This window comes from Adiantum capillus-veneris, chromosome 23 (genome assembly GCF_014529385.1).
Source record: "Adiantum capillus-veneris isolate H3 chromosome 23, ASM1452938v2, whole genome shotgun sequence".
Classification (NCBI taxonomy): Eukaryota; Viridiplantae; Streptophyta; class Polypodiopsida; order Polypodiales; family Pteridaceae; genus Adiantum; species Adiantum capillus-veneris.
This window is the reverse complement of record NC_140953.1, coordinates 100917461-100945078: the sequence shown is the minus strand read 5'-3', so window position 1 is coordinate 100945078 and position 27618 is coordinate 100917461. Positions and strand designations below refer to the sequence as shown.

The window sequence follows — 27618 nt, the reverse complement described above, 5'->3', positions numbered from 1 at the left end:
CAGTGGTGGAAATACGAATGTAAGTTCCAATGAGGCAAATGTACAGCCTATGGGGGTTTCTAAAAATGTTTTAGATCAGCCTATTACTGATGCAAATGTACATGCGTGATAGTAAATTGGATGCGCCTTTGTCTAGTCGTACTCGTTCTGGCGCTCGCCATGCATCTTATGCATCAGATTGTTATGCTTTGCCTGTGTCTAGTTTACATGATGTTGAGGAGCCTCTGTCTTTTGATGAAGCACAGAATTCAAAAAATTGGATGGCTGCCATGAAATCAGAATATGATGCACTTATAGAAAATGACACATGGACTTTATGTGATTTGCCTCCTGGCAAAAAGGCCATTGTCACGAAGTGGGTTTACAAGTTGAAACGCAAACCGGATGGTGAGATCGATCGCCATAAGGCTCGACTTGTTGCAAAGGGTTATGCACAACAAAAAGGCTTAGATTATGAAGATACTTTTGCTCCCACTTGTCGTATGACTATTGTGCGTTTTCTATGTGCATTGGCAGCTCATTTTGGTTTGGATGTACATCAATGAGACATTGTTACTGCTTTCTTGAATGGTGACATATTTGAGGAAGTTTATGAACGCAGCCTCGCGGTTTTGTCATAAAAGGACAAGAGGACAAAGTGTGCAGATGTAAGAAGGATTTGTATGGGTTGAAGCAATCTCCTCGTGCTTGGTATGAGAAACCTGACACTCATTTGGTTAAACGAGGCTTTCGTAACATTCCAACAGAAAGCACATTGTATGTTATCCGTGAGGATGATGTATTTCTCATTATGGTTCTTTATGTTGATGATTTGCTGATCACTGGACCAAATGAGAGACATATTGTTGAATTTAAGGCTGATTTGAATGCTACTTTCAAGATGAAAGATTTGGGACAGTTGCATCATTACTTGGGTATACAGTTTAAGCATTGTGATGGTGGTATTGCCTTGTGTCAAAAAAGTTACATAGAGACATTGCTATGTAAGTTTGGACTTGAGGACTGCGAACCTATTGCCACTCCCATGGAAACAGGTTTGAAGTTGAGTCTACATGATGCTGGCGATCCTGCTGAAGTCACTCTTTATCAAACTGATGTTGCCTGCCTCATTTATGTATGCAACACGAGGCCGGATATTCAGTTTGCAGTCTCACAGGTCAGCAAATTTATGCATAGCCCAAGGTCTAAGCATTGGCAAGCTGTCAAGAGGATTTTCCGCTACCTTAGTGGCACTTTACATCTTGGCTTGTTTTATCCCAAGGGGGGATCATTGCCGCCAGACTTACATGCTTTTTCGGACTCAGATTTGGCTGGTTGTTTTGACACGCGAGTGTCCACAAGTGGTTTTTGTTTCATGCTTGGCAGTTCATGTATATCATGGTTGAGCAAGAAGCAACCTACTGTGGTCACTTCGAGTTGTGAGGCTGAGTATAGAGCAGTCTTCACAGCTACGGTTGAGTGTGTATGTCTCAGACGCCTTTGGCTGATTTGGGTGTTGGACAGTACACTGCCAACACTATCTACACTGACAGTCAGAGCGCATTGGCAGTTGCAAGGAACCCAGTTTTTCATGCTCGCACAAAGCACATTGAGGTGCATTACCACTATGTCAGGGAGAGGCTCTCAGCAGGAGAGATCAGCTTGGCTTATGTGCCAACACAGGACAACCTTGCAGATCTTTTCACAAAGGCATTGTCTCGTGAGAAGCTTGAAGCTTTCCGCAAAGCTTTGGGCTTACTCCCCTTTGTGGACTGATCCTGTCCTCAGGGCATGGCACTTTCCTTTACTCATGTGCCAACTCTCGTTCACCGCATCACTCCAGGGGGGATTTGTTACCATATACATGTGGTAGTGATGTGTGTGAACACACTAGGACCGTCGGGGCATTTTTTTCCTCTTTAGGAGGTTTTTTCCCCCGTGCATTGTATATACGCCCATCACTCTAGGGCTATCAATCTTTCCATTGCACACTAAGTAACACACTCTCTATTGTGTGCCTTGAGCTTCCTTCGTCTTCTCCAAGCTGTGTGTGTTTCTCTGCAACCCTAATTCCAAACATTCCACATGGTGATTGGATCTGTTAATGTAGGCTAGGAAAGAAAATTCTAGTTAGTGTTGACAAAAGACAAAAAGGCCGGATGAGATTGAATTTATACTCCTAGTGTGAGTCATCATAGAGGGGAGAGTCCATAGTTTGTTGGTGTTTTGTTCTTGCAAGGCTTGTACTACTCATTTGGTCAAGGCACATGAGGAGATGACAAGACGCGGGATACAAAATATGTGGCCTAGGGGATTATAGCCTTTTTTTAAATGTGGTGGTGGTGATGGGTTTTGTGTGTGTGTGTGTGTGTGTGTTGGGGGGGGGGGGGGGGGGGGGGGGGGGGGGGGACAACAACTTGCAAGAGAGATTGAAGAGCAAAATGTTTCTTCTTGACATGTCAAGGTGGAAGACCCCTAAATACTTGAGAGTTTCAGGTGGCTGTCACTAGGCACCTATAAAAGTACAAACTTGTGATTGGCCTCATGGATGGCATGTCAAAGACACCTTCCATTCAATAGGTACCTACATGGACCGGCCAATCTTGGGATATCACAATGTGTATCAAGATAGAGCTCTTTTTTTTTTCAAAACACCAGAGGGCCCACAGGGGGAGATGATTATCCTTTCCAAATATTAGCTATGAAATAGGGTCGAGAAAGGGTCACATACCATCGGGAAAAGGCCATGCATCGGCATCATCGTGGCCACCTAATTGATGCACCACATGTACTGGGCAAAATGGAGAGAACACGTAGGTTCCTAGCAACAATCTGGGAACCTCCTCCTCGGATGACCCACCGCACGAGGAGGATGCACTCTCAATTTGTAACCTATATCTACAAATTAATTTAGCATAGTTTGTAGAGAGGCTATGTGTGCAGGGTTTCTCGAGAAAATAAAAATTTTTTCTGTAGTTAGCTTAGTCGATGTATCAAAGCCATATGTGCAAGATCAATGAGTGTGGTGCAAAGAAAGTGATAGGATTTCTTCATCTCTTGCCCTTAAAATGAGCAACATCTCATGTTTAAAGGGAACCTGGTGTTTGCTTGCAATCTAAGGGACGTTTTTGTGAATGAGTCAATCCAATCTTTAAGGTTTGATCGTAATGATGTTAATACTTCTGCATGTTTTATAAAAACCAATTGCGCATGTGAGAGAAGAGTTTTCGTAGATTGGAGAGAGCAAATATGGTTCAAGGCATTATAGGAACAAATGGCTCTTTTGATTGAAGATCATGCAAGACCGCAATCTAACAATAGCATTTTACTTAGCATGCAGGTCCTTGAAGAGAAGAGTGAGAGATGTGTCTTAAGATCTGTTCTCTCTCTCAAGTAATAATGTGGAGGTTATGAAGAGAGAAATTATGCAGGAAGAGGAGAAAATTTGGGTTCAAGTGAAAAGGAAGTTTTCAACTTGGTCAATAAACTTTTTCATATATTTTCTCAGGACGAGGCCAATGAAGATTACATAGCACTGCAGAAACATTATGAGGAAGTCCTCAAGGAAAATGAAGCTCCAAATCGCCACATCGATTTGGATGTGCCGGAGGTTAAGGATGTGTTGGGAAGACATGTTCAAGTGTGATAGGATCCGTGCATGGACAGCTCGTGTATAAGTAGCTTAACTGCATGTGACTACCATGAACAGATGATGGCACTAAAGCTTGGCTTCAATATATTATCTCTTGTCTTTGTTGTTCTTCCTAGTTATTCATGTAAGTACATTCGACTCTTTGTCATTTTTGACACCCAAAGCATTTCGAGTGATGATTTTTCGGATGGTAGCCCTTCAAGAATTGTTCGTGCTTTTGTAAAGGCACCAAACTGTAGTATCCCTAAATATTGTGAATGTCTTTGTTGTTCTTCCTAGTTATTTGTGTAAGTACAGTCAGCTATTGCAATATCCCTAAATACTATGAATGTCTTCTGTAACAAAGTAAAAGATTTAAATGGATTATTGTCAAGATATTCATGTGTGGTGTCAGTGTATGGACTTTGAACAATTTGCCCTGCTAACACATAACACTCGTTTCCCTATGTAGGAGGTTTCTTCCATGTGCATGGTACATGTGCCTAATCTAGGGCTAGCTCACCTTTATACTTGCATTCCAAGTAATACAACTTTCTATCGTGTACCCTTGAGCTTCTCCTTCTCCAAGCCTTGCATGTGCCTTCATGCAACTTAATTCGAACAAGTTGTAAATGGCCCATATGCACACTTGGAGAATGGATTCGCAGAGTGTCCACAATTTTTTTTCAAATTTTTTTCAAAAAAGAGAATCAGAATAACTCTCAACTTAGTTTGCCAAGGTGGAGTCCTACTCTAGTGTATTTATCAAGATTTTTCTTGCCCATGGTGTGTGTAGTGACTAGTGTGTGTAGGGAATAAGGTCTTACCTCTTTGCTATGAGGCAATGTCAAGTCCCTTAAGAACAAAACCACCACAACATCGTTTTCAAAAATATGTTACAATATATATTTCTTTTAGAGAAAATTTCCAAAATACCCCTCAAATTTCAAAATTTCCCAAAATACCTTGTAAATGCTTTAAATCTTTATTTCTTTTTGACAATTGAGATCCGTTTTTGCGTGCTTAGCATGTAATTTGTCACAAATTATCTCACAAAAGAAGGCAATTATGTTTAAAGATAATGAAGCAATTCATCTCCAAAGCCTACATAATCAACTCAAATTCTGGATTTAGCGTCGTATATTGATAAGTAATGAGTCTACTTATGAAAAGCTACAAATTTTTTAATCTTTGGAGAGAATAAATTTCACCGGAGGTATTTTGGGAATTTTTGAAATCTAAAGGGTATTTTGAGAATTTCCACAAAGAGGGGTATTTTGGTAATTTTTCCTTTATTTTACTTGGGCAACAAGAATCCTTGATCTCCGAATTCTTGAGCATGTAAATAACCTTAAAGATTGCTATATGAAAGCACAAGGTCATATATTGTCAAGATGTAAAACACGATGGACATTAATGCAAAAAAAATTCTTCCAATCATCCCCATTCATCCACATACGATATAGACAAACTTTTCCGATCTTAACTCGTCTAAAGGGACAACTAATTTTCTTCACCATAGAGATGAATTTCTCCACCTTGGCCAATGGTTACGAGCGAACCAGTTCGGTTGTACAACCAACCATTGTAAAGGTGTCATAGATTTCTCTCCATTTACAAACTCGAGCATGTTAAAGCCCTTCAAGATTGCAAAAGCGCAAAACGTCATGTAGTTGTTTGTCAAGGTGCAAGGCACAATGGACGTCATAGAAAGAATCTGGTAACAAAATTATTATGTTGTTGGGAATGGTCGTGCACTAACCATTCCACTAATCGGGGCGACCAACGGAGGCCGGGAGCGCTGCTTATGGAAATGGTCAATGCACCACTCTTTGGTCTAGAGCGTTTGAACTAAATCAAACACTCCCCAAAAATGGTATGTGTACCATTCCCGGCCGTCAAAGTCTAGGGGATTGCTGACACATCATGCATTGCAGCCCACCAGACAATACAGTTGGGACGCACTGCACCAATCCACCAACATGGTCGAGTCTAAACTGTTCATACTGACGTGCTGCAGATGATATCGTGGAAATTACGGCAGATTACGGCGGCTGAGTTTGGGGCCAATGATTGGTTCTGCAGGTTGCAAATTACGGCTGCTGAGTTGGGGACCAAAGATTGGTTCTGCAGGTTGCAAATTATGGTGCTGCTGAGTTGTCATGCATCCAGAGCTCAACAGCAACATTCCACAATTTAATGGACAGCAGCAGGAAGGCTCAGAGAGCTCGCCCCCCAACCCTGGACTTTGACAAGTCGTATAATCAATACACAGAACGCTATATGTAGAATCTGGATACAGCTTTCCATTAAAAGAAATGGTGGCTAGAAAACCTCAGAAACACAATACATTCAACAGTATGAAGAACATTTAGCGCTTACACAGACATTGCCTTTTTGAAAGAAAAGCCTGCCATCCCTAGGGCCTACATATTTTGGGTGGCGCTCTCCAAGATATTGTCAAGTCAAAAAATGTTCCGCTATTATAGCTGGAGTCGCTTTTATGAGCATGCTAATTCCTCTGGTCTTTCCAGTCCTACAGGTATGCTGAACCAAACATTCTGAATTTTTTTCTGATAGATAATTCAATGGCAAAATGACTGACACAGAAGCTCACTGTACAACTTACTGGCTTGTAAAAACCATGGAAACTTATACATTTGAGGGGTGCCTTCTTCATTCTGTAAGAGGTCACACCCATTGAAATGGTATCGCTACAACAATGCTGCTCTCCCGTTTCCCTCTGGACGAAACTCTGTGAGGGACTTCTAATCACGTATCCTTTCTTTTGTTTAGAGGCAACTGAATCTGTACACTCCATAGTTGATGAGACTGCAATACAAATAGAGGTGAGGGCCAGTCAACTTCCGGAGCTTCCCACCCCCCATGGAACCAGATGCCCTCAGAGCCTTTCCCATGGCACTAACTGATATTTGTAACCAGCAGTAACCAGCTTCCCTTAGAAGCTTTCCACTGATATTTGAGCACTTCGTAGTCCATCCAACTACACTTGCCAACAGAGCTCAGGGCCAGCCAGCTTTCGAAGTATCATAAACGTCGTGAAGCATTCTTGACAGCAGTAACCAGATGCCCTCAGAACCCTTCAATTTGCCGCATTTAATCAAGGAGTATATTATGTTCCAAATGAAAACCTGCGTCTCTGATCTGGTGGCAAAACTAAATAGCATAGTGATCCAGAGTTCTGGTGACGAATTCACAGCTCTTTTGAATGCATTAGCCGCAATGGAAATCCTTGAGCTAAAATCCTTTGCCTGCATTGAAGTTGACAGATATTACTAAACAGAAAGAATGTTCTTGCCTGTCATTAAGATACTTTAATTGACCTAAAACTTAATTTTGCAAAGAGGTCCACGTGTTGTATGCATGAGGGTAACGTAATATTATGATGCACACCCGGTATTAAATAGCATCTTTGCTATCCTTTGCTCTCCTTTGAACTTACTAACCTTCATAAGGCTTGAAGAACTGACCTTTGAAACTAAGCTGAGGGTCAAAGAAAAGATAAAAAGCTTCTGTGATGTACACCTGCACTTAAAGAGGAAACCTTTGGGCTCTAAATGAAAAACTCTAGCTCCTTGCGCATCACAACAATAATTGATGATTTGGTTGATCAAATTGGAACTTTTTCAAAGCCAGAGTGAAGAAAAAGGAGCTAAGTGGATACTCGAAAATTTCCTTCAAACAGTAACACTAAAAAAAAAGAGTCGCTCTTAAAATGATTCCACAATGAGCTGATTTAAGAGGTACTTTACCCCTTCAGAGCTGCCGGGTCCTCCATCTGAATTTATCTTTCTGCCTGATGTAGTTTGTCGTCCATTCATGTCCTGATTACCATGCTTTAACTTTAATTCTTCATACCCACTCCTTGCTGGAGCGTGAGAATCAACGTACGTCCAGAGAGCCTCATCAAGAAATGCATCGAATGCCTTGACTATATCTTGGATTAGTAAAACCCTGACTCTGTAGCCTTCTTCTGACATTATGTACTCCAGCAAATCTGATGTGGCTGACACAACAGTTCTAGTGTCAAAGACATCCCGTGACCCTGTTCTATTCTTGTTTAGACCATCCTGTTCACTCCAAAGTTTTTCTCTATCCAAGTCCTTCGATGATCCTGATGTTGAGCTTTGTTCCGCGATCGCGATAACCTGATGAGCCAGGTGAACCACACTAGTAAGCCTAGAACAGACTGACAGCAATAATCCAACCAGATAACAACATAAATAATTTCTTTAATGAGCTCTCTCATGGCTTTGAACTTTCTTACCAGGGCACACCCTTTACCAGGCAATAATCTATTTAGGAGCTAAAGCATTACAGCACTATTGCAAATCACACAATAATTACACACGACTCAAATGGCATAGCAGAAGTTCCAGAGTGCTAACTCAGTGCACCTAAAACCAGACTAGAAAAAGAGACTGAAAATAAAAACTTCACAGAATAAAGCCTTGAATAATGTCATCAGCAGTCAAAACTGTAGTTGATTAGAAGTAAACACTTGAATGTGAGAGCGAATTTCTTCCTGCTGCCTGAGCCTTAATCCATATTGTCGATACAGAAGGCTGTGGTAGATTTTGTCTATTCAGCACAAATCATTATAATGACAACTTATCACTACAAATGGCATGAAATACTCAAAGAAAGGAAACTACTTGCCAAGCGTTCAAGCCGATGCCAACGAATGGATCCATTGTTTCGAATGAGCAGTTCTCGCAAAATTTTCCTCATATCAGGATCTGGATCAGCAAGAAGTCTGCCAATTATGAAAGGATATGCACTGGCCACCACTTTAAAATCTGGATCTAAAAGGGTAGCCGTTCCTTCTAGAGACCCCAATGCTCTGATTACTAACGCATATTGGGGAGGGAGCCGGAAATTGTACTTGTACATTACGTTTGAAAGTTGGCTCATGATTCCCTAAACTCATGACAAGAGCCAAAAAGCTTTGAATAAGAATATTCCATATGGATTCACAGAAAGCACCTATCTTTTGTCACTTGGTTTCAGGCGATAGATTCACCACTAGAAACCATTAAACTCTATAAAAAAACTTGCTACCTGAAAGTCCAACTGTGCCTTCGATGATTCATCGCCAAAAGAAGCACGTAATTCGACTGCAATCTCATCAAGATCGGCTCCTTTTGGAACAAAACCAAGAATTGAAAAGTCATTTGCAAGCCCCAGAGAGTCCCTATTCACGAAGTGAACAAGCTGCAATACCACAGACAAAGAAGTTAGAAGATAATGGAATCTGCAATGGTATATAGTCTATTGAGATGGCCAAAAATAAAATTTTCAGATAGCCTGGGGAAGATACTCCAAGCTCAAACTATCAATTCAAGATTTAGCCCAAAACGTCCCTAACTCCACATCAACCTTTCACAGCACATCCAGTAGCTGGAGCAGACTTCTCAAAGTCCTAATCACCTCATATAAACGGCCAAAATCAAACAAACTATGTGAATCCCTCTTAATGCATGGTTTCATTTGAAGAACTGAGTCTCCTCAAGGAATGTTCCCACAGTTTTCCTATTTTTGCCTTCCATCCATTACTTAAAACTTTCTGCCAACACAATATTCTTACACTCTGTCCCAACTTACAAGCCAGTACAATAAATAAGAAATTTAATGTTTGCAATTTAAAAGCAACATGGCTAACCAAACAAGGCACGTTAGCCTGTAGAAAAGCGAGTGGTAGTCAGAAACTCACCGTTCGAATTAGACCAATCCGATCTGCTCTGGGAAAATCTCCCATCATTCCAAAGTCAAAGTATGCAAGCATGCCTTCTTTCGTTACTACAAGGTTGCCCGGGTGTGGGTCTGCATGAAAAAAGCCTTCCTCCAGAAGTTGCCTCAATGAGGAAAAAACTCCCTACAAAGACGAGACGACAGTTCATACATTGCAACACACGCTTGTGATAAGAGAGAAAAGGCAGAAAAAGTTTATGCATACAAACAAAGAAATAACAAATGGTGTGCAGGATAATTACTTGATCAACAAGTTTCTGTATATCAAAATTCATCTTATGTAGCCCCTGTAGATTAGTCAACTTAATACCGTCTATCCACTCCATGGTGAGGACACCTTTGCTTGAGAGATTCCAATAGATCTTTGGCACTTTCACTAAGTCCCTGCCCTCATCAAACTTTAATTCTGTCCTTGCTCTCCATCTCTCCCTAGTATCGCTTGCTTTGTTATCCAGACTGGTAGGTTCACTGTATCCTGAGGACAATGCCAGACTTCCCTGAGGATAAAAAGTAAACTATCTTGATTAGCTAGAGTAGGGAGAAAAAACCGTAGAACCTCTGGTAAGTCCACCATACAGTACTGCAAACCGTTCAGCATTTTGGCCCTCCTTAATATAATTGATTTCATCAAACATGTGGTGAACCTGCAATTTTGCACCACCAACCGTCCATAACTATATGCCTATAAAGGTATTATGTACAGGTACATTCATGTTGAATACATAAACACTAACCATTTCATTGACAGCATCCAAGATATCACCTCGTGCTCCTAAGTAACGTTGAAGTGGACCACCAATAATATGTAATAAATAAGAATCTAGCACTAATCTTGCTTGCATGCCTGGTCTTTGAACTTTGACAGCAACACGCTCTCCAGAAACCAAACTAGCTGCCGCATAAAAGTGTAAACACATTTCAGAAAGACAGCCTCCACTACCACAGAAAAAGTTGGCTGAAAACTTGGAGTGAAGATTATTGCACCTTTATAAACCTGCCCGAGAGATGCAGCAGCCACTGGCTCTTCACTTATATTTGCAAACAGCTTTCTTGCAGGAGATCCCAGCTCAGACTCTATGACTTTCAAGGCGGTCGAGGTCCGGAATGGAGGAATTTGATCCTTGAAGAATCCACAGCAGTTGCATGTCATGTTCAATTCAATACTCCGAAGATATCCTAGAAGACACAAACTTTGTTCAGACATTTAATGCAACAGTCCCCATGGTGCAGATGCAAGAAAGAGAGAGGCATGCATGACATGTGGAAATCAAATCTACCTGCAGTTTCGCCAGTTCCTGACAATAGGCATTCGGTAGAACATCTGGACGGGTACTTAGGGCCTGGCCAAGCTACACAAGTCACAATAAAAATTATTCCTCCCTGCCTTTAAATCATATTCCTCTTGAGCATAACATCAGATTCCTGAGCTAATCACCCAAGCAAAACAAGCAGACATCCATGCAGGATGTTCCTAAAAAGGAGCAAGGTAGCTTTCTAATAATCTCAATTACTTAGCTAAATTAGGCAACTAACTACCCACACATCGATATTAATTATCATTAATATCAAACTATGTTCTGAATTAACCTCTTATATTCCAACTGAAATTGCTCCTCTGTGTTCTCTTCTCTTTCCTCTTCTATTTTAATTTGTCCTCTCATGGCACTTTCTTCCTTTCAATCGTCATGACAACATACCTCGATGAATTTAGGAAGCGCTGTAACAGACTTGGACACTCCAAGTCAAGATTCTACCGCGCCACCACAAGAATTCACTTCGAAACAGTTCACAATTCACAATTGATTCAACACTGGCCCGGCGGAGTTCCGTGCCTAGAGATATTGGCCCCAAAGACTGGCGCCCCTTTCGGTATTTCTTTTTGTATTAATCTGCAACTCAAAGTACAAGTGAGTGGTCGGGACTCACTCTCAGACTCTGCGTCCAGATGCTCTGCGAAGTGAGAGCCCAAGCCACTAATAAATAGGTTTGCAAGGGATGCTAAAAGCAGAGCCCCAAAAGCTGGTAAATCAAAGCTTTTAAAAATAAAGCAAAAGAGCTCTCTCTCTCTCTCTCTCTCTCTCTCTCTCTCTCTCTCTCTCTCTCTCTCTCTGGCCTGCTCGCTGGTTTGCTACACGTAGGCCTGCTCTCTCTGGTTTGCTACGCGTAGGCCTGCTCGCGTAGAATGAGCCTCAACACCAGCGCGTAGGCCTGCTCGCGTAGGCCTCAGCCTCAGCACGAGTACGCAACAGCAGCGTGCACAAGTCTCAGGGCACCAGGACAGCAGAGCGTGGGCTCTTAGGGCAACGAGCAGTCCCCCCCCCCCCCCCCCCCCCCCCCCCCCGTCGTCCACCTCGCACTGAAAGATTTCGGACAGGAAGCTTCGCTCATTCTCTCTCTCTCTCTTTTTTTTTGAAAAAAGTCAGGGCTGTATATTACTGAGTACAGAATAATCCCAACGGATGCCAAAATAGCCTATCACGCGGGGTGTACAAGCTGAATGAAAGAAGGAGAGCCACTATAGTGACTACTCGACTAGAACAATCTCATGGTGGTCGGTGTGAGGAATGAAGGAGAAACCACTGAGGAGGGGCATAATGCCAAGTAATCTGACCACCTGTCAATGTGAAGAAGAGTGGGGATCGTGCCCAACGTCGAAGAAAGGCAAATCGACGAGCCTCGGCTGCTCTAGATGTACCGGAGGAGGAATCCCACTGCCAAATCAGGGTGTGAATGGTGTCTAGCCAAATGGCAGTGAGGATATCCTGAAGCAACTGTGGAGGCGCACTGAGAATGTGAAGACAACGAGCTCTCCAAATATTCCATAGTGTAATACTAGTGATGACTGAGAAAACTGCATCACGTGTCTGCGTATCTCCCTGCCAAGCAATCTGTGGTATCATAGCCAAAGTCCCTCGTCGATAACCAGTGGAGGTAAGCATGAAGGCTGGATCTGTGGCTGAGCCCTCGTAGAAAAGATGCGGGCCGGGCATCGACATCAACCATGAGACAGATCCCCAAGTAAGAAATCCATGTTGAACACCTGATCTGCTGAGTAGAGAGCAAACTGCAAGCCACACTATATGGGAAGCTGACCATGACCAAAGACAATGAGCAGGTGACTCAAGTTAACGCAAAGGGCAGCGAGTACATAACGGATCATGACCCATAGTAACTAGCCAAGTCCCAACTGGTAGTCCCGCATGAGCAATCATCCACATGAAAAAGGAAATACGACGAGCAACATGTAAATCCCAGATCGCGGACCAAAACTGCTGCAGATAGGCATGAGAGAGGCCTGAATGTAACCAGAAACGCATTCGAGTGGGCTGTTGAGGTTGCTGTCTCATCAATGCTAATCTTCCAATCCGGACAGTGTACTCAAAGAAAGATACGGGTGCCCCTGTGGGATCTGAGTGAGGCCAATGCCACTCTCCTGGGTCCCAATAAAGCTGCGATAGGGCACGGCCCTCCCACACCCAAAGCCTCCAAAGTGCAGCATCAACGGAAGCAAAACGGGGAGCAACACAACGACGCTTCCCACGTGAGCCAACTACTCGTATGGCCTCCCATCGGGCACCGGAGGAGATAAGTAGCGGAGAAGTGGCCGAGTATGTCAATCGAGCATGAATCCCTTGAGAATTGTCAGTATCAACTGTGAATAGCATGGAGTCCAAACGAACTAATAAGAGAGTGCTGTGGTCAAAGAGGCCTTCCCAGCCACAATGAGGAGGCATCTGAAGCGTGCCGCGCATGACTGCATCCCATTGTGAAGGAACGGCAGAATCAATCTCAAGCAATCTGTTTGGCACCCCGCGACCAATGTCATAATGTTCTGTCAAAAAATCTACATCCAACATACGTGTCTCATAAAACAACCGCATAGAGACTGCACAGCCAGAATCCCAAGCAGCCCAATCAATGCGAGTCCTCTCTCCAAGCTGACGAGGTGGATGAACCGAAGAATCAAGAACTGTAGCATTCCAAATGAGAGGCTGGCGCTCAATCTCCTCACGACATGAGGGAGGTGAGCGTAAGATAGTCCGTCTCATGGAAACCCAAATCTGAAGGAGCGATCGTAGAAAAGGTGAGAGGGTGGAAGTAGACAAAGGAGCATCCGTAAAGAGAAAACGATACCCTGAATGCCAAGTATGACCGTCTCTAGTGCCGAGTCGTGGAGTCATTGTGCAAAGAGCAGCCTGAAGAAGCATCTTCCAAGGTTCTTGGCCAGGAAAAAGACCCCGAACAATAAGCTTGGTAAGAAGTGCACGGCTCTGTAACTTTGGATCAATGATGCCAAGGCCTCCCTCTGATCTAGGACGAATGATCGTGGACCAACGAACTCTAGCACGAGTATCAATAGTCCCGTCTGTGTCACTTCATAAAAAGTTCCTTACTAGTCGGCGGAGCTGAGCTATCACACCAGAATGTAACATCCAACAAGAAGCCGTATACCATACTATAGCCAGAATGACTTGGTTGGCGACCAATGCACGGCCAGCCAACGACAGATGACGTGAAGACCAATGGCATAGCTTCCTGCGAATAGACTGTAGTACGGGTGCAAACTGCTGCTGTGAGGAAACATCAAATCCAACCTGGAAGCCTAGGTATCAGCATGTCTGACCAGGCTGTAGCCATGTGAAACCATTAGCTGCCCCCCAAGTAGGTATGTCATCACTGCCAACCAATAACCCAAAGGATTTATGCCAGTTAATGCGTGCACCATTGGCAATGCAAAAAACCTGTAGGGCCTTCCGCATTGCATCAAGAGCGGATAGCAAATAGCGCAACATGAGCATAGTGTCATCAGCAAACTCTTAATTATAAGGTCTGGAGCTGTAGGTAGTGGCATGGTCAATCCCCGAAATGCATGACTCTGAGCACGAAGAAAGTCAGACATAGTCTCTCCCACAAAAAGATACAGATAGGCTGCTAAAGGACATCCCTGACGAACAGATCGAGAAAGCTCTCTCTCTCTCTCTCTCTCTCTCTCTCTCTCTCTCTCTCTCTCTCTCTCTCTCTCTCTCTCTCTCTCTCTCTCTCTCTCTCTCTCTCTCTCTCTCTCTCTCTCTCTCTGCAGACAGGCGCTGCCTTCGCCGAAGATTCCATAGGTAGCAGGGGTCGCCACATTTGTGGCTCGGGTTCGATGGATCCGCCTACCAAAGGGGAAGGGCCGGGTGTAGATAGCTACACCACCCCAAAAAAAACAACAGCTACATTTAAATGGAGAAACAGAGATACTGTACTATCACTAGGATCCTTACGAGTTGGGAAAACCTCCAGGATACATGATGAGCTAATGATGGAGAAGGTCCAGGTGATGCTCAAATCATAGCTAAACTATATGAGGGATGACATCAGGAAGGAAATGCACGCGAGCGCTCAGAGCTACAGGAACTCCATGTATGGAGACATGATGAGAGAACTAAGGAGAGAGATCCGGGAGATACAGAATGAGGAAATTCAGATCTTGAAAACGGAATTACGAAACCTAATCAAGGCCGAAGTAAATGTAACAGAATGCGTTATGCAAAAGAAACTCGATGAGGCAGTAGCAAGTTTTGAAGCATGGAGAACAAATATGGAAAAGCACATGGGGGAAAAAGATGCAATAATCGAGGAGCTAAAAGGAGAACTTGCGGCTTGCAAATTTGCAACTAAGAAGGGAGACGACCAACCTTCGGTGTTGAAGGAGCTCGAGGACATGAAGGATCAGATGAAAGCTCTACGGGAAGGAGATGAACAGAAATCGAAAACGGCATCTTCATGGGCGGAACGTCTTTTTAAGACACAAGAAAAGGTTGATGAAGCAGAGATATGGATTGAGGATGCCAAGAAAGGGAAGGCCCAGATGCCCGAGACCACACCTACCTCCACCATTATTAATATGACCATTGAGGAAGAGCAGAAAAGGAAGAATCGGGCTCTGCATGTGCGGGTCACAGGAGTCAAAGACAAAGAGAATGTAGATGAAGAAGTGAAGGAACTGCTATAACACATGGGCATCACAGAGCCTACTCACACAAGTGCATGGAGAGTGGGCAAGAAAGGAATCGATGAGAAGGGAAACGTAAAGGATAGGGCACTTATCCTCCGCTTCCCGGATATAGAAATAAGGAAAGAATTTCTAAAGAAGAGGCCAACTCTTAAGCAAACCGGTATTTTCCTGGGAGATGACGTTACATTGGCACAAGTGGCACACATGCAAGAGTTGATGCTAGAGATCAGGGCAGCAAGAGAAAAGGGAAAAATCGCCTTTTATAGATGAGGGAAAGTAGTGGTTTTGGAAAAGCGCTCATCATGACGGTGCGAGACCTATGGGGCGACATTCCGGATAGCGGCGTGGAATTGTAATGGATCATATAGGCTAGATGTAGGTGCCTTTGAAGACAGCTTTAGGGACAGAGACATAGTTTTCTACTCAGAGACACACCAGATACCGGGACAGCTTATGCCACATGTGAAGGGTTATTTATGAGAAACAACTCGTCGACCAAACAAGAGATCTCTACGGGGTAGCCGGGGTTCAGGAGGAGTAGCAGTCTTATTTAAAGAGGAGCTGAAACCACTACTACAGATTATCAGGAAAGATGAGCAAGCAAGGTATATGTGGGTGAGAATGAGAGCCGAGACAGGTAGATTTCTATATATCGCTATATGCTACTTCCCCCCAAGTACATCAGTCTACTCCTCACCTAAAGGATAGTCCCCTTTCTCCATATTGAATAATGACATATGGGAGTTCTCTAGAGATGGAGACATCGTTCTCTTAGGAGACTTTAATGCCAGAACGGCCAACTCTCAAGCAGTATTCTATGATACTTCTGAGGAAATGCTCAGAGAAGTGGATTTATCACAGAGGGGGGCTTACTAGAAACTCACAGGATAAAGAACGCACTGAATATGGGAGACATCTCGTGGAGAAGGCAACTATACATGGTTTGGCCATACTTAATGGTCTAGAGAATTTCCCTTTATCTGGGGGATTCACATGCTTCCCGCACAGGCATGGGGCCAGTACAGTGGATTATGTCATGACTTCACCAAGCTTTATTTCTAGAATCGAGGACTTTAAGGTGGGACCCAGACCGGTTGGGATTGCAGTGGATCATGCTTATCAATCTCCTTCCAATACAATGCCTCTCAAGTACAAAGGAAGAAGACACACACAAGATATACTTTCACGCCAAAGACTGATTCAATCTATGTGGAAAAGATCTATAATAGGATGTGGGCAGCCGAGCCAGTATATACTGTAGAGGAGATTATTTCTCAGTAAACAGAGATACTACATGGAGCAGCACAAGAGGCATACCCACATACTCAACCTGATCAGAAGAGAGGATCTGGGAACATGCCTCAAAACAGTTGGTATGACGAGGAATGCAGAGAGACGAGAACCCAGGTCCAGAAAGAGCTTACACTTGGGATCATCACATATAAGCAGTCTCGGATTGCTCTTCGGCGTATAGTACATCGCAAGAAAAGGGCATTTTTAGCCACACTGGAGAAAGACTTATATCAGCTCTTCTTGAGTTAGGACTCACATGAGGCCTGGCGTTTATTTCACGAGCACTCACCGCCTCCGACGATTACTTCTCCTGAGATTTGGGGTCAATATGTAACATCATTATATATGGTATCTGGACAACCACCATTACCAAATCCGCTAGATCCATGCCTTGCTACTAGTACTTTCTTTACTACAGAAATGGTGGAAAAAGCCATTGATAAGATGAAGACAAGAAGAGCATATGATCATGATGGTTTAGTAGCAGAACATCTGATCCATGCCAGGGATCTACTTTCAAAATTCCTTGCTCGTCTGTTTAATCGGGTCTGTGTGAAGGATTACCTGAATCTTGGAAATTATCTACTATCGTGCCTATTTTCAAGTCAGGGGATCCTATGATACTTGGGAACTACCGTACCATTATGCTAGGTCACACATTGACCCGACTGTACGCATCCATTCTTGAACAAAAATTGAGTAGATGGGCAGAGAATGAGGGCATAAGGGCAACAAGACAAGCTGGATTCAGGAGGGGTTATTCCACTTTAGATCATATTCTTACGCTCAGAGCCATTATTGAGGAAGGAAGAGCAAGCGGGAGAAGGATGTATTGTTGCTTTGTGGATTTTCGGAAAGCTTTTGATACAGTACCAAGGGCCAGATTGATGCACAGGATGCAAGAGTTAGGGGTCCCCAAACTTCAAAGAGATTATTTGGGGGATCATGGCCTTATACGGGTCAATAACTGGTTATGTACGTACTCCAGAAGGGGATTCCGACATTGTTCATTCCACCATTGGAGTAAAGCACGGATGCCCACTGTCCCCTACTTTATTTGGTATGTACATAGATGAGGTATCAGATTACATTGATAGAGAGGGTGACAAAGGTGCTCAACTTGTAGGATCATGGATCCCTTTGTTGTTGTATGCAGATGATATTGTATTGATAGCAGAATCACCAGATGGAATGCAGAGGCAGCTAGATGCATTACATAAATTCGCGGAGGACAGTGGACTGTCGGTAAACTTGGGTAAAACCAAAGTTATGGTGTTTAACACCACACCGCAGTGGGTTAGGAGATCGGCACCCTACATTTGCATATGGCCACGATACAGTAGAGTACACAGATGCATACACATACCTTGGTGTGGTATTTGCAGGACCGAAGTTTACTCTTAAGAAAGCAGCGGATACTAGATTGTCTAGAGCCTCTACGGCCTTGGGAGGGTTGGAGAGGATGTGTTCACAAGTGCAGTTTCAGGAACCACGAACAAAACTTGGCTCTTTGATACTGTGGTGGCTTCGGCTATGCTTTATGGGGTCCAGATTTGGGGACCATATGTGGATCAAGATAATTGGAAGTCAATGGAGAGACATTTGGTATCTATAATTTCCCAATGATTAGAGCCAAGGCCTCCGTACCACACTCGATTACCCGAGCGGAACTAGCTGCCCCTCCGACAGAAATTGAAGCTCTCACCAGATCAGTGTCCTTTATACATGGTTTGTGGGATACAAATAATTGCCGATATACTAGACTGGCCCTCGAATCCTCTCGACAATTAGCAATGAAAGGGGATACATCATGCTCGTATGCGCAACTGTCCTCGTGGTTTCAGAGACACGGGTTCAGTATGGAAAGATTACCCCTCTTCCAATACTCTCTTGAGGCTCCTCACTGGCAATTACACGAACGGAGATTAATAAAATTATCCGTCAGGATCTTATACAGTTGGATACTAAGAGGACATGGATAGACCCTACACAAGAATTGGGCACGAAGATGGCCGACTACAAAGAAAACTTCCTACAGCTAGCTATCTGAAGATGGATTTGTGATTCGCCCGAGCTACATGGATACCCACCTGTCTCATGGTTTGAGATGTGCTATTGGTCAGATTCGTACATCCTCACACCAGCTGGAAATTGAATTTGGCAGATTTAGGGGAATCCCACCTGAGAGCAGAATTTGCAAGTTATGCGGAATGGAGCCGGAGACAGAATTACACTACATATGCCATTGCATCGTATATTATGAGATACGTGGGCGTTTCCATTGCCTATTTAAAGAAGGCTTTGGACCTCTAGATAGAGTCATGCAATACCAAGATCAAAGATGCTTAGGCTTGTACCTACTGGAACTACATCGGCACAGGGATAATCTAATAAGAAGGCAAAGAGCACTACAGCCTCAGAGGCAGATCACAGATTTCTTCGGATCGAGAGAAGCATAAGTGGAAGGAGAAGCAAGAGGCCAGCAGCCAGCACAAAGGAGTGCCCACATTCATACCAAAGGCACCCTCATTGACAGGGCGATTGAGCTTAGGAAATCGAGACGACCACGACCGAGATGCAAAAGCACACTTCACCGGAGGAGACTACAACAAAGGATTAGAAGCATTCTAGCCAGACACCAGAATGCTCCTAAGAAGTTTATTTAATACTTTGTATTTAGTTTTTTCACACTTTCACACTTTTCACACTTAGTACTTTAGTACTAAGGTACCCAGACATTGTAACAGATTCACCACTTTTGTATCAGTTTGGTCTCATAGGTCATTCTGGCCTTTTGAAGACGTTAATATAACATTTCATTTCATTTCTCTCTCTCTCTCTCTCTCTCTCTCTCTCTCTCTCTCTCTCTCTCTCTCTCTCTCTCTCTCTCTCTCTCTCTCTCTCTCTCTCTCTCTCTCTCTCTCTCTCTCTCTTTTTTTCGAAAAAGTCAAGGCTGTATATTACTGAGTACAATATAATCCCCAGCGGATGCCAAAATAGCCTATCACGTGGGGTCTCTCTCTCTCTCTCTCTCTCTCTCTCTCTCTCTCTCTCTCTCTCTCTCTCTCTCTCTCTCTCTCTCTCTCTCTCTCTCTCTCTGATTCTCTTGCATAGCCAAAAGCTGATCCAAAGCTGCTGTAAAACTGTCCACGCAAAAAGCTGCCACGTCAACTTTACGGAATTCCGTGATATGCGCCGCGAATCACGGGCCTGCCCGTACGGTGCAGCCACGTCATCATTCCAGCGGAGGGGGGGTTCCTGCAAGAGAGAGTGTGTGTGTGTGTGTGATGGGCAGCCAGCAGCCACATCACCAGTTTGTGACATACCCCCCTCGTGAAAGCATTGTAATTGCCCTCGATTACGCCTGCAAAACAGACAGAAGCCATAAACTGTCTTAGCAGACACTAACACACATCTAGCACATGTACCAATCGACAATCATATCACACAACATCACAAGACATCACTAGACATCAAAGGACATCACATGACAAATCACGTCAACATTCATTCGGATCTCATACCATAATTTATCAGCAATGCAATTAGCAATCGGATCTAGATCCCATCAGGACCTCAAAGATGCCAGATTGACTAATCCCTATTGCAACCATGTCTATGAGATCATTCAAACCAAAATGCTACAGTCATTTCGTCTATCAGTTCCTGCACTTAAACAAGTCAAGAACAAATCAGTATCATATTATCGGGAATTCCATTTCATAAAGTCATACAGCAGAATACTATCACCTCTCAGTATCCTTGAAGCTCAAAGAGACATCAATGACTCTGGTATCAACAATCGAGGCATCTGTTGACAAAGGAGCGGAGTAACTCCTCTCTAGTGCATACCCACTGCACCATATATCCGGCCAATCTAAATTCGAGGTTCCATTTGGAATAGACTATGCTAAACCAAAAGCTTCAAGGTAAAGTTTCACAATCTAAGGAGTATCTCCTAGGTCTTCCTCCTCCATCCACTTCGCATCCAATGCAGGATAGTTCTTGAATTTAATCAAGAACCGCCTTCTCACTTTACCCTTAATCTTTTTGTCCTTATGTGCCAATATCTGTTCTGGAACAAGAATCTCCTCGTTTTCTTCCACTTCGGGTTGCTCATCAAGCTCCCCCTCATCAAGCACATCACCTTTAAAAGGCTTCAGGAGACTCACATGAGAAGCATTGTGAATCCTCCAAGTGTCGGGCAGCTTCAGTCGGAAGGAGACATCGTTTATCTTTTCGGAGACCTGGAAAGGTCCGTAGTATCCCATACTAAGCTTTGGAAAGAGACTCTCCTTTCCCTTTTTCTTTCTCAGGCGTGCCTTCTCAAAACGTAAGAGCACCCAATCGTTCTCCTTCAATTTCAAATCGCGTCGATGGCGATCTGCTGCCTTTTTCTGTCTTTCCTAAGATTTATGCAAAGCCTCGCGGACCTTGGCAAAAGCCGTGTCTAAGTCGCGCGTGTACTCATCGGCTTCAAAAGTCTTATCTTTCGTGCTTAGGATGGGTGGAACCTTCGTAGCACCTTCAATAATCTCAAATGGCGCCTTCCTCGTCGAAGAGTGTATCGTGTTGTTGTAGGTAAAATTCCACCAAAGGTAAATACTTTTCCCATTGAGTCTTCTAATCCGAGATGTAAGCTTCAATAAATCTAGTACCACTGAATTAGCAATCTCAGATTGTTCGTCAGTCTGAGGGTGGAAAGATGACGAGAACAGCAACCGTGTGCCAATGTTCTCCCAAATAGCCTTCCAAAACAAACTCGTGAATCTAGGATCCCTGTCGGAGACAATCGTCTCGGGCATGCCATGTAATCTGAAGATCTGGGCCACAAACAGTCTCGCTAAGTGATCCGGCTTGACTGTTTTCTTCACTAGAATGAAATGGGCTTGCTTGCTAAATTAGGCAATAACAATCGTGATACCATCGAGACCACTCTGTGTTCTCGGGAGATCAAAAATGAAATCCATTGCAATACTTTCCCAGGGGCGGGTGGGTATGGGCGAAGGCTGTAACCATCCCTGTGCTTTATACCTATCAAACTTGACCTTCTGGCATACCAAGAAACTGCGCACAAACTCGTCCACGTCCTTCTTGAGTCTCGACCAAAAGAAGTATCTCTTTACCCCTTTCAAGGTGGTAGCAATGCCGCGGTGACCCGTAAAACGTGGACAGTGGAATTCGGTCATAACCTTTTCCCTCAACGGCTGTGTAACGCACAACATGGTTTTCAGATTTCCTCATCAAGTAGCCATCCCGAATGGAATATCCCACTACTGTGTCCCCATCCCGTATCCGTGTGAAAATGTCTGCAAAATCTGTATCTGTTGCATATTGATCGACCATATCCTCGAAGCTCCTATGACGTATCGCGGAAATAGCAAGAACCAACGGCTTCAAAGACAAAGCATCTGCCACCAAATTCTTATGTCCCTGCACATGGACAATCTGGAAGTGAAACTGTAACAAGATGTTCGCCCACCGCATATGCTTTTGCGATAGCTGCTTCTGTGACAAGAAGTAGCGTAAACTCTGATGGTCTGTGAAGACAGTAAAATCCGCTCCGAGTAGGTAATGTCGCCACTGAGTAAGATCATGGATAACCGCAAAAAGCTCTTTCTCATAAATCTGTGCTGTCAATTCTAGCCTTGAGAACAATCGGCTCTCGTAGGCAATGACATGGCCTTCTTGCATTAAGACCGCACTCAGACTACGACCACAAGCATCACAATATACTTCAAATGACTTTTGCAAGTTCGACAAAGTCAAAACTGGTCCTATAGTCAATTTCTCTTTCAATGTCTGAAAGGTAGTCACCTCTGTGGGTCCCCACAAGAAAGGGACTCCTTTCTGCGTCAAGATATGCAAAGGGGAAGCAACCTCTGCAAATTTTCTAATGAACCACCTGTAGTGCGAACACAATCCCAAGACGCTTCGAACTTCATGGACATTCTTCAAATCAAGTAGTCTCTATCTTGGCCGGGTCCATCTGCACTCCTGCTGCCAAGACAATGTGTCCCAAAAAGTGTATCTCTGGTAGGAAAATTTCATTTTTCTTCGCATAATCACCAACTGTGATCTCGTAATGCCTGAAAGACCTGAAGCAAATGTTCTCTATGCTCTGCCTCATCCTTGGAGAAAACAATGATGTCGTCGAAGAAAGTGTCAACACATAGTCTGTACTCTCGAAAAATCCTGTCCATCATCCGGTTAAATGTCGCAGGAGCATTGGTTAGAAAAAAAGGCATCACCAAAAACTCAAATAACCCAAAAGTCGTCCAAAAAGCTGTCTTGTAGACATCTCCCGGCGCGATTCGGATCTAACAATATCCACTCTTCAAGTCGATCCTGCTAAAGCACGAGGATCCCTGTAGTAGTCGGTCAAGTATATCATCGATTCTAGGAATCGGAAATCTGTTCTTGATGGTGATTTTGTTGAGAGCTCTATAATCGATGCACATTCTCCAAGATCCGTCTTTCTTCAAAACCAACTACACAAGAGAGCAGTACGCAGAAGTACTAGGCTGGACAAGACCCTTTTCCAAGAGGTCTTTCGCTTGATTTATGATTTTTTCGTTCCGGGCTTGGCGCACACGATAAGGTGGCCGGTTCGGTGGTGTGCTTCCAGGTATCAGATCAATGGTATGATCCTCAAGACGAGCAGGTGGTAACTCGCCTGGCATACCCTCCGAAAAGCAATCGGCATGAGTGTGGAGAAAAACTTGGCATTCTTTATCAAGGTCAGACATATTCGTCCTATCCTCATCATTCATCTCTCTCGAGAAGATCGAGTAAACAAACAGACTGGATTTCATTAATTTTTAAATAGCCGAAGCCGCTACAATAGGGACAAACTCGCCCTTAAGTTTTACATCCAGTACAATGGTTATGCCCTTCTCTGTGACCAAAGTCGCTTTTCTCGCCCGATAGTCGACCACGACGTTGTTCTTGTGGTACCAGGAAATTCCCAAGAGGATATCACAACCTTCCAAGGCATTATATAGAAGTCCTCATGCCCCAAATACCAATGTAACCGAAGTTTGCCAATGACAAGTGTAATGGCTACGTCCCTGCCGAGTGCCGGTAGAACTGCCTCTGCTAGTGGTCCCATCCAATCGGGTGTGATCTCGGGCCGCGCCGCCAATTCAGGTGTAATGAAGTTGGCTTTGGCTCCTCTAACAAAGAAGATCAGGGCTTCTTGGTCTTTCACTTTGCCCCATGCTCGGCAAAGTTATGTACTCTCGTCCATCGTGCTTGGATCAGTACCCACGCAATCTGGAACCAGTCTTGTTTTCATCTTGCCTTTTCGTCCACGCTCCTCAACTACTCTCGAACCTTTAGGCCTGTCTTCATCCTTGTCATTATGTTCTTTCGGTGCCTTTTTAAGGCACTTCGCAAAGATGTGCCCCATTTCCCCGCATCCAAAGCACTTCCCGTCTTTGATGTAAAGAGATCTCTCTTGAGGAGTGAGTTTCGGTGTGCATCCTTTTCTTTCTTTTCTAGGTTGCTCTTCCTCTTTCTACTTCCATTTTTCGAAGTCTGTTCGGTCCTGCGTCATGATTTCATTTGTGGGGTAGGTCAAACTACTTGAGTGAATGGCAAAACCCCGTTCGCATGACTTATCAGTTCCTATATGGAAGGTGACTTTTGCTCTAAGCAGTGATCTCGGATCTCTGTAGGAAGACCCAAGATAAACCGCTCAATCTGTTCTCTGAACGAGATCTTCTTAAATGAAGAGGCGGGTAGAAAAGAGCTCCAGAATCTCTCGCAATATGCGTCCAATGTATCCTTCTTGGTCATTCGAAGATGGTTCCAAGAAGTTCGTATGTCACGTTCATACTTTCAAGTTAGCCAAGAAGAAATAAAAAGCCTTTTAAATTTCAGTCATTTAACCGGCGTTGTCTTGTTCAATAGAAGCGTGGGCCACCAAGTTTGAGCATTTCCCTTGAAGTAAGAAGCAGCCCTCCAAGTGCTCTGAGTAACGCCCTCCAGAGAAAGCTATGTCAAACTGTTGTATGAAAGACAAAGCCTTCGAAGCACCTCTATAACCAGAAAATTTGTCAAATTTAATTGACTGTCCACCTTCCTTAAACTCTCGAACTTTCTTGCTTTTATCTTCGAGAAGGTCATACTGGTTGGCTTTATAAAAATTCTTCTTCTTTGCATAAAGTTGTTGTCGTCAGAGTCCGAACTATTCGAAGACGAGTCCTCTATAGAACTGTTAAGAACTGGGCGAGATTTAGGCTTCTTTGCCTTTTCCAAAGCTTTGCTTTTTGCCCTTTTGTCTTCTTCGCTCAAGTCATAGGAGCTAGAAGAACTCGAAGAAGAAGAAGAAGAAGAACTATGTACTCCTTCAAATCGAACACGCTTCTTCTGCTTTCTTGCCGATGCAAATGTAGACTGACGACCCAAATAACCCGCGAAGTCGACACCTTTCTTCTGCTTTTTGTCATACTTTTTAGCTTTGTTTTGCGCGTCAAAAAGCTGAGAAATTCGTGTATCCACCACCTCTTCTAATTCTTGTTTTGTATACATCCTTGAGTAGGAGGTTTCTTCAATGCCGGTTTGATGGTGGTTCTATGATCTACCGATTGTGAATGCACCTCCTCGAAGGAGGTCTGGCTCATAAATTTTGCAAATTTCGGGTCCTTCGCAAAATTTAGCATCATCTTTGTTGCATTGTTGATCAATCGTCGACGCCCCATCTCTTCAAGCTTCGCATAAGTAGGCCGAGACGGGTTGTACTCCTCGCATGCATCTTCGTCGTGATCTCTTCCTGCATCATCGGATGCAGAGGAAGTCGACTGATCTCTGTCTGAAGCCATAAGTGCCGCGTAAATAGGATCACATTTCCCGACATGAGAGAAATCGGCCACGCTCTGATACCACTATAACAGATTTGGACACTCCAAGTCAAGATTCTACCGAGACACCACAAGAATTCACTTCGAAACTGTTCATAGTTCACAATTGATTCGACATTGGCCCCCAGCGGAGTTCCGTGCCTAGAGATATTGGCCCCAAAGACTGGCGTCCCTTTCGGTATTTCTTTTTGTATTAATCTGCAGCTCAAAGTACAAGTGAGTGGTCGGGACTCACTCTCCTACTCTGCGTCCAGATGCTCTGCGAAGAGAGAGCCCAAGCCACTAATAAATAGGTTTACAAGGGATGCTAAAAGCAGAGCCCCAAAAGCTGGTAAATCAAAGCTTTTAAAAATAAAGCAAAAGAGCTCTCTCTCTCTCTCTCTCTCTCTCTCTCTCTCTCTCTCTCTCTCTCTCTCTCTCTCTCAAAAGCAGGCCAATTTGCGTAGCCAAAAGCTGATCCAAAGTTGCTGTAAAATTGTCCACGCAAAAAGCTGCCACGTCAGCTGTACGGAATTCCGTGATATGCGCCGCAAGTCGCGGGCCTGTCCGTACGGTGCAGCCACGTCATCATTCCAGCAAAGGGAGGGTTCCTGCAAGAGAGGGTGTGTGTACTAGGCAGCCAACAGCCATGTCACCAGTTTGTGACAGCGCCCAGATTCGATTTTCAAGAAAAGTGTCGTTTATGGCTTGTCACAAGTGATGATGTAGCAGTTTTACCCGTCGGCAATACAGGACGTGTATGTCCAAGCAAATGACAGAGAAAATATGATGCAAGTAATGACGTGGCACATTGACAATGATGGCATGGCATGCTGTATGGCAGCCAGCATAAGACACGGCTAAATTCTAGGGCTGCTGATGTGGCATTCCCCTACACATGAAAAAGCAAATTTTGGGGTCGATGTTTTAAATGGCTTTTGGGCCTAGCCCCAGCTTTTCTGACATGTTCCTTTCACCCAAGGGGCCTTATAAGTGAGCCACTTTTGTAGATCAGCTTGCTAGCAAATTGCAAAGTGGACCCTCCGGCAGTTGTACTCTGTGATTGAATAATATACAATAAGTACCAAAAGGGCCCTCACGTGAATGAACGCTCTCTTTATGAGGGAAAGAGCTAGAGACATGTCAGGTGCAATAAAATTGAAATGATGAAGATCTAGGATTTACGCTTCCACAAATCCTTTACTTCCTTTCCTTGCGTTAGTGATTCCTTTTAGCTTGAATGATGGTTCCTTCTACTTTTTCCTCAAGAGAGGGAATGAGAGAGTGCGGTAGAGATGTGTAGAGGAGGGAGAGAGAGAGAGAGGAGGAGAATGACACCCGATGGGGTCCCAACCAACCCTGTCAAGGGCCCCCACACTGTTGCCAGTGTGGTATTTGCTTTTGATTGCATAAATGGAATGTACACACATGCAATACCTCAAGTGCTGACTCGAATGATGACTGTCGCCGGGGTAACTCCTCAAGATGAGGCACCTCCGGGGCTGATTTGATGCACCTTTGAATCCTTCTCAATGTGAAATTGCGGATGGCCACCAAGGGGTAGATCTGGGGCTGATTTGGCTCCCGATGTGAGAGGAATCAAGGGCTGAAAGCTGGCTGCAAAAACGCAAATCTGGCACGCAAAATGCAACAGATCTATCGCGGAATCAGGCCTGAAAACGCAGCCGATGATGGAGCAGATGATGGACAACGATGTGAGCACTCGATGCTACGAGGGAATGGTCGGGAGAGAGGCTTGATGCGCTGCCAAAAGCTCCAAGCTGCAATAGAGGGTGTGAACAAAACTGCAAACCAGATGAATGTTTGTAGAGCGAATGGCTGGATATGCAAACACCAATGTCCACGAAGGTTACCGGCCAGCCTACGCTGCCCCTATGCGGGAAGATTGACGAGAGGAACACTGAATGGGAGATGAAGATAGATATATCCTTTGGAATGCCCACGAACCATGGCAAGTCCTTTGTATGATGTCTCATGAAACCGCCAAGTAACTCCTCAAAGATAGAGGCTCCTCTTGGAGCTTCGACTAGATTGTCGTATGATAGACTCTCTAGATGAATCCTCGTCTTTGCAACCGATGT

The 27618-nt window shown here is 44.0% G+C and overlaps 1 protein-coding gene across 2 annotated transcripts in view; it reads right to left on the bottom strand.

Moving 5' to 3' along the window:
• Positions 1 to 5894: 5894 nt before the first annotated feature.
• LOC147428242 (Protein kinase superfamily protein) overlaps positions 5895 to 27618 on the bottom strand; it is a 77058-nt gene continuing 55334 nt past the window's right edge. Inside the window, exons 5-14 of one of the 2 annotated variants that reach the window (XM_086496658.1) lie at positions 10660 to 10731; positions 10367 to 10502; positions 10117 to 10274; positions 9939 to 10026; positions 9625 to 9857; positions 9345 to 9506; positions 8693 to 8845; positions 8291 to 8551; positions 7384 to 7779; positions 5895 to 6882 (exon numbers count right to left, since the gene is read on the bottom strand). In XM_086496658.1, the coding sequence (XP_086352784.1) occupies positions 6634 to 6882; positions 7384 to 7779; positions 8291 to 8551; positions 8693 to 8845; positions 9345 to 9506; positions 9625 to 9857; positions 9939 to 10026; positions 10117 to 10274; positions 10367 to 10502; positions 10660 to 10731 (1908 nt within the window). In that variant the 3' untranslated portion in view covers positions 5895 to 6633. Of the gene's footprint in view, positions 6883 to 7383; positions 7780 to 8290; positions 8552 to 8692; positions 8846 to 9344; positions 9507 to 9624; positions 9858 to 9938; positions 10027 to 10116; positions 10275 to 10366; positions 10559 to 10659; positions 10732 to 27618 lie in introns of both variants that reach the window. The other variant, XM_086496659.1, reaches the window with a different exon arrangement.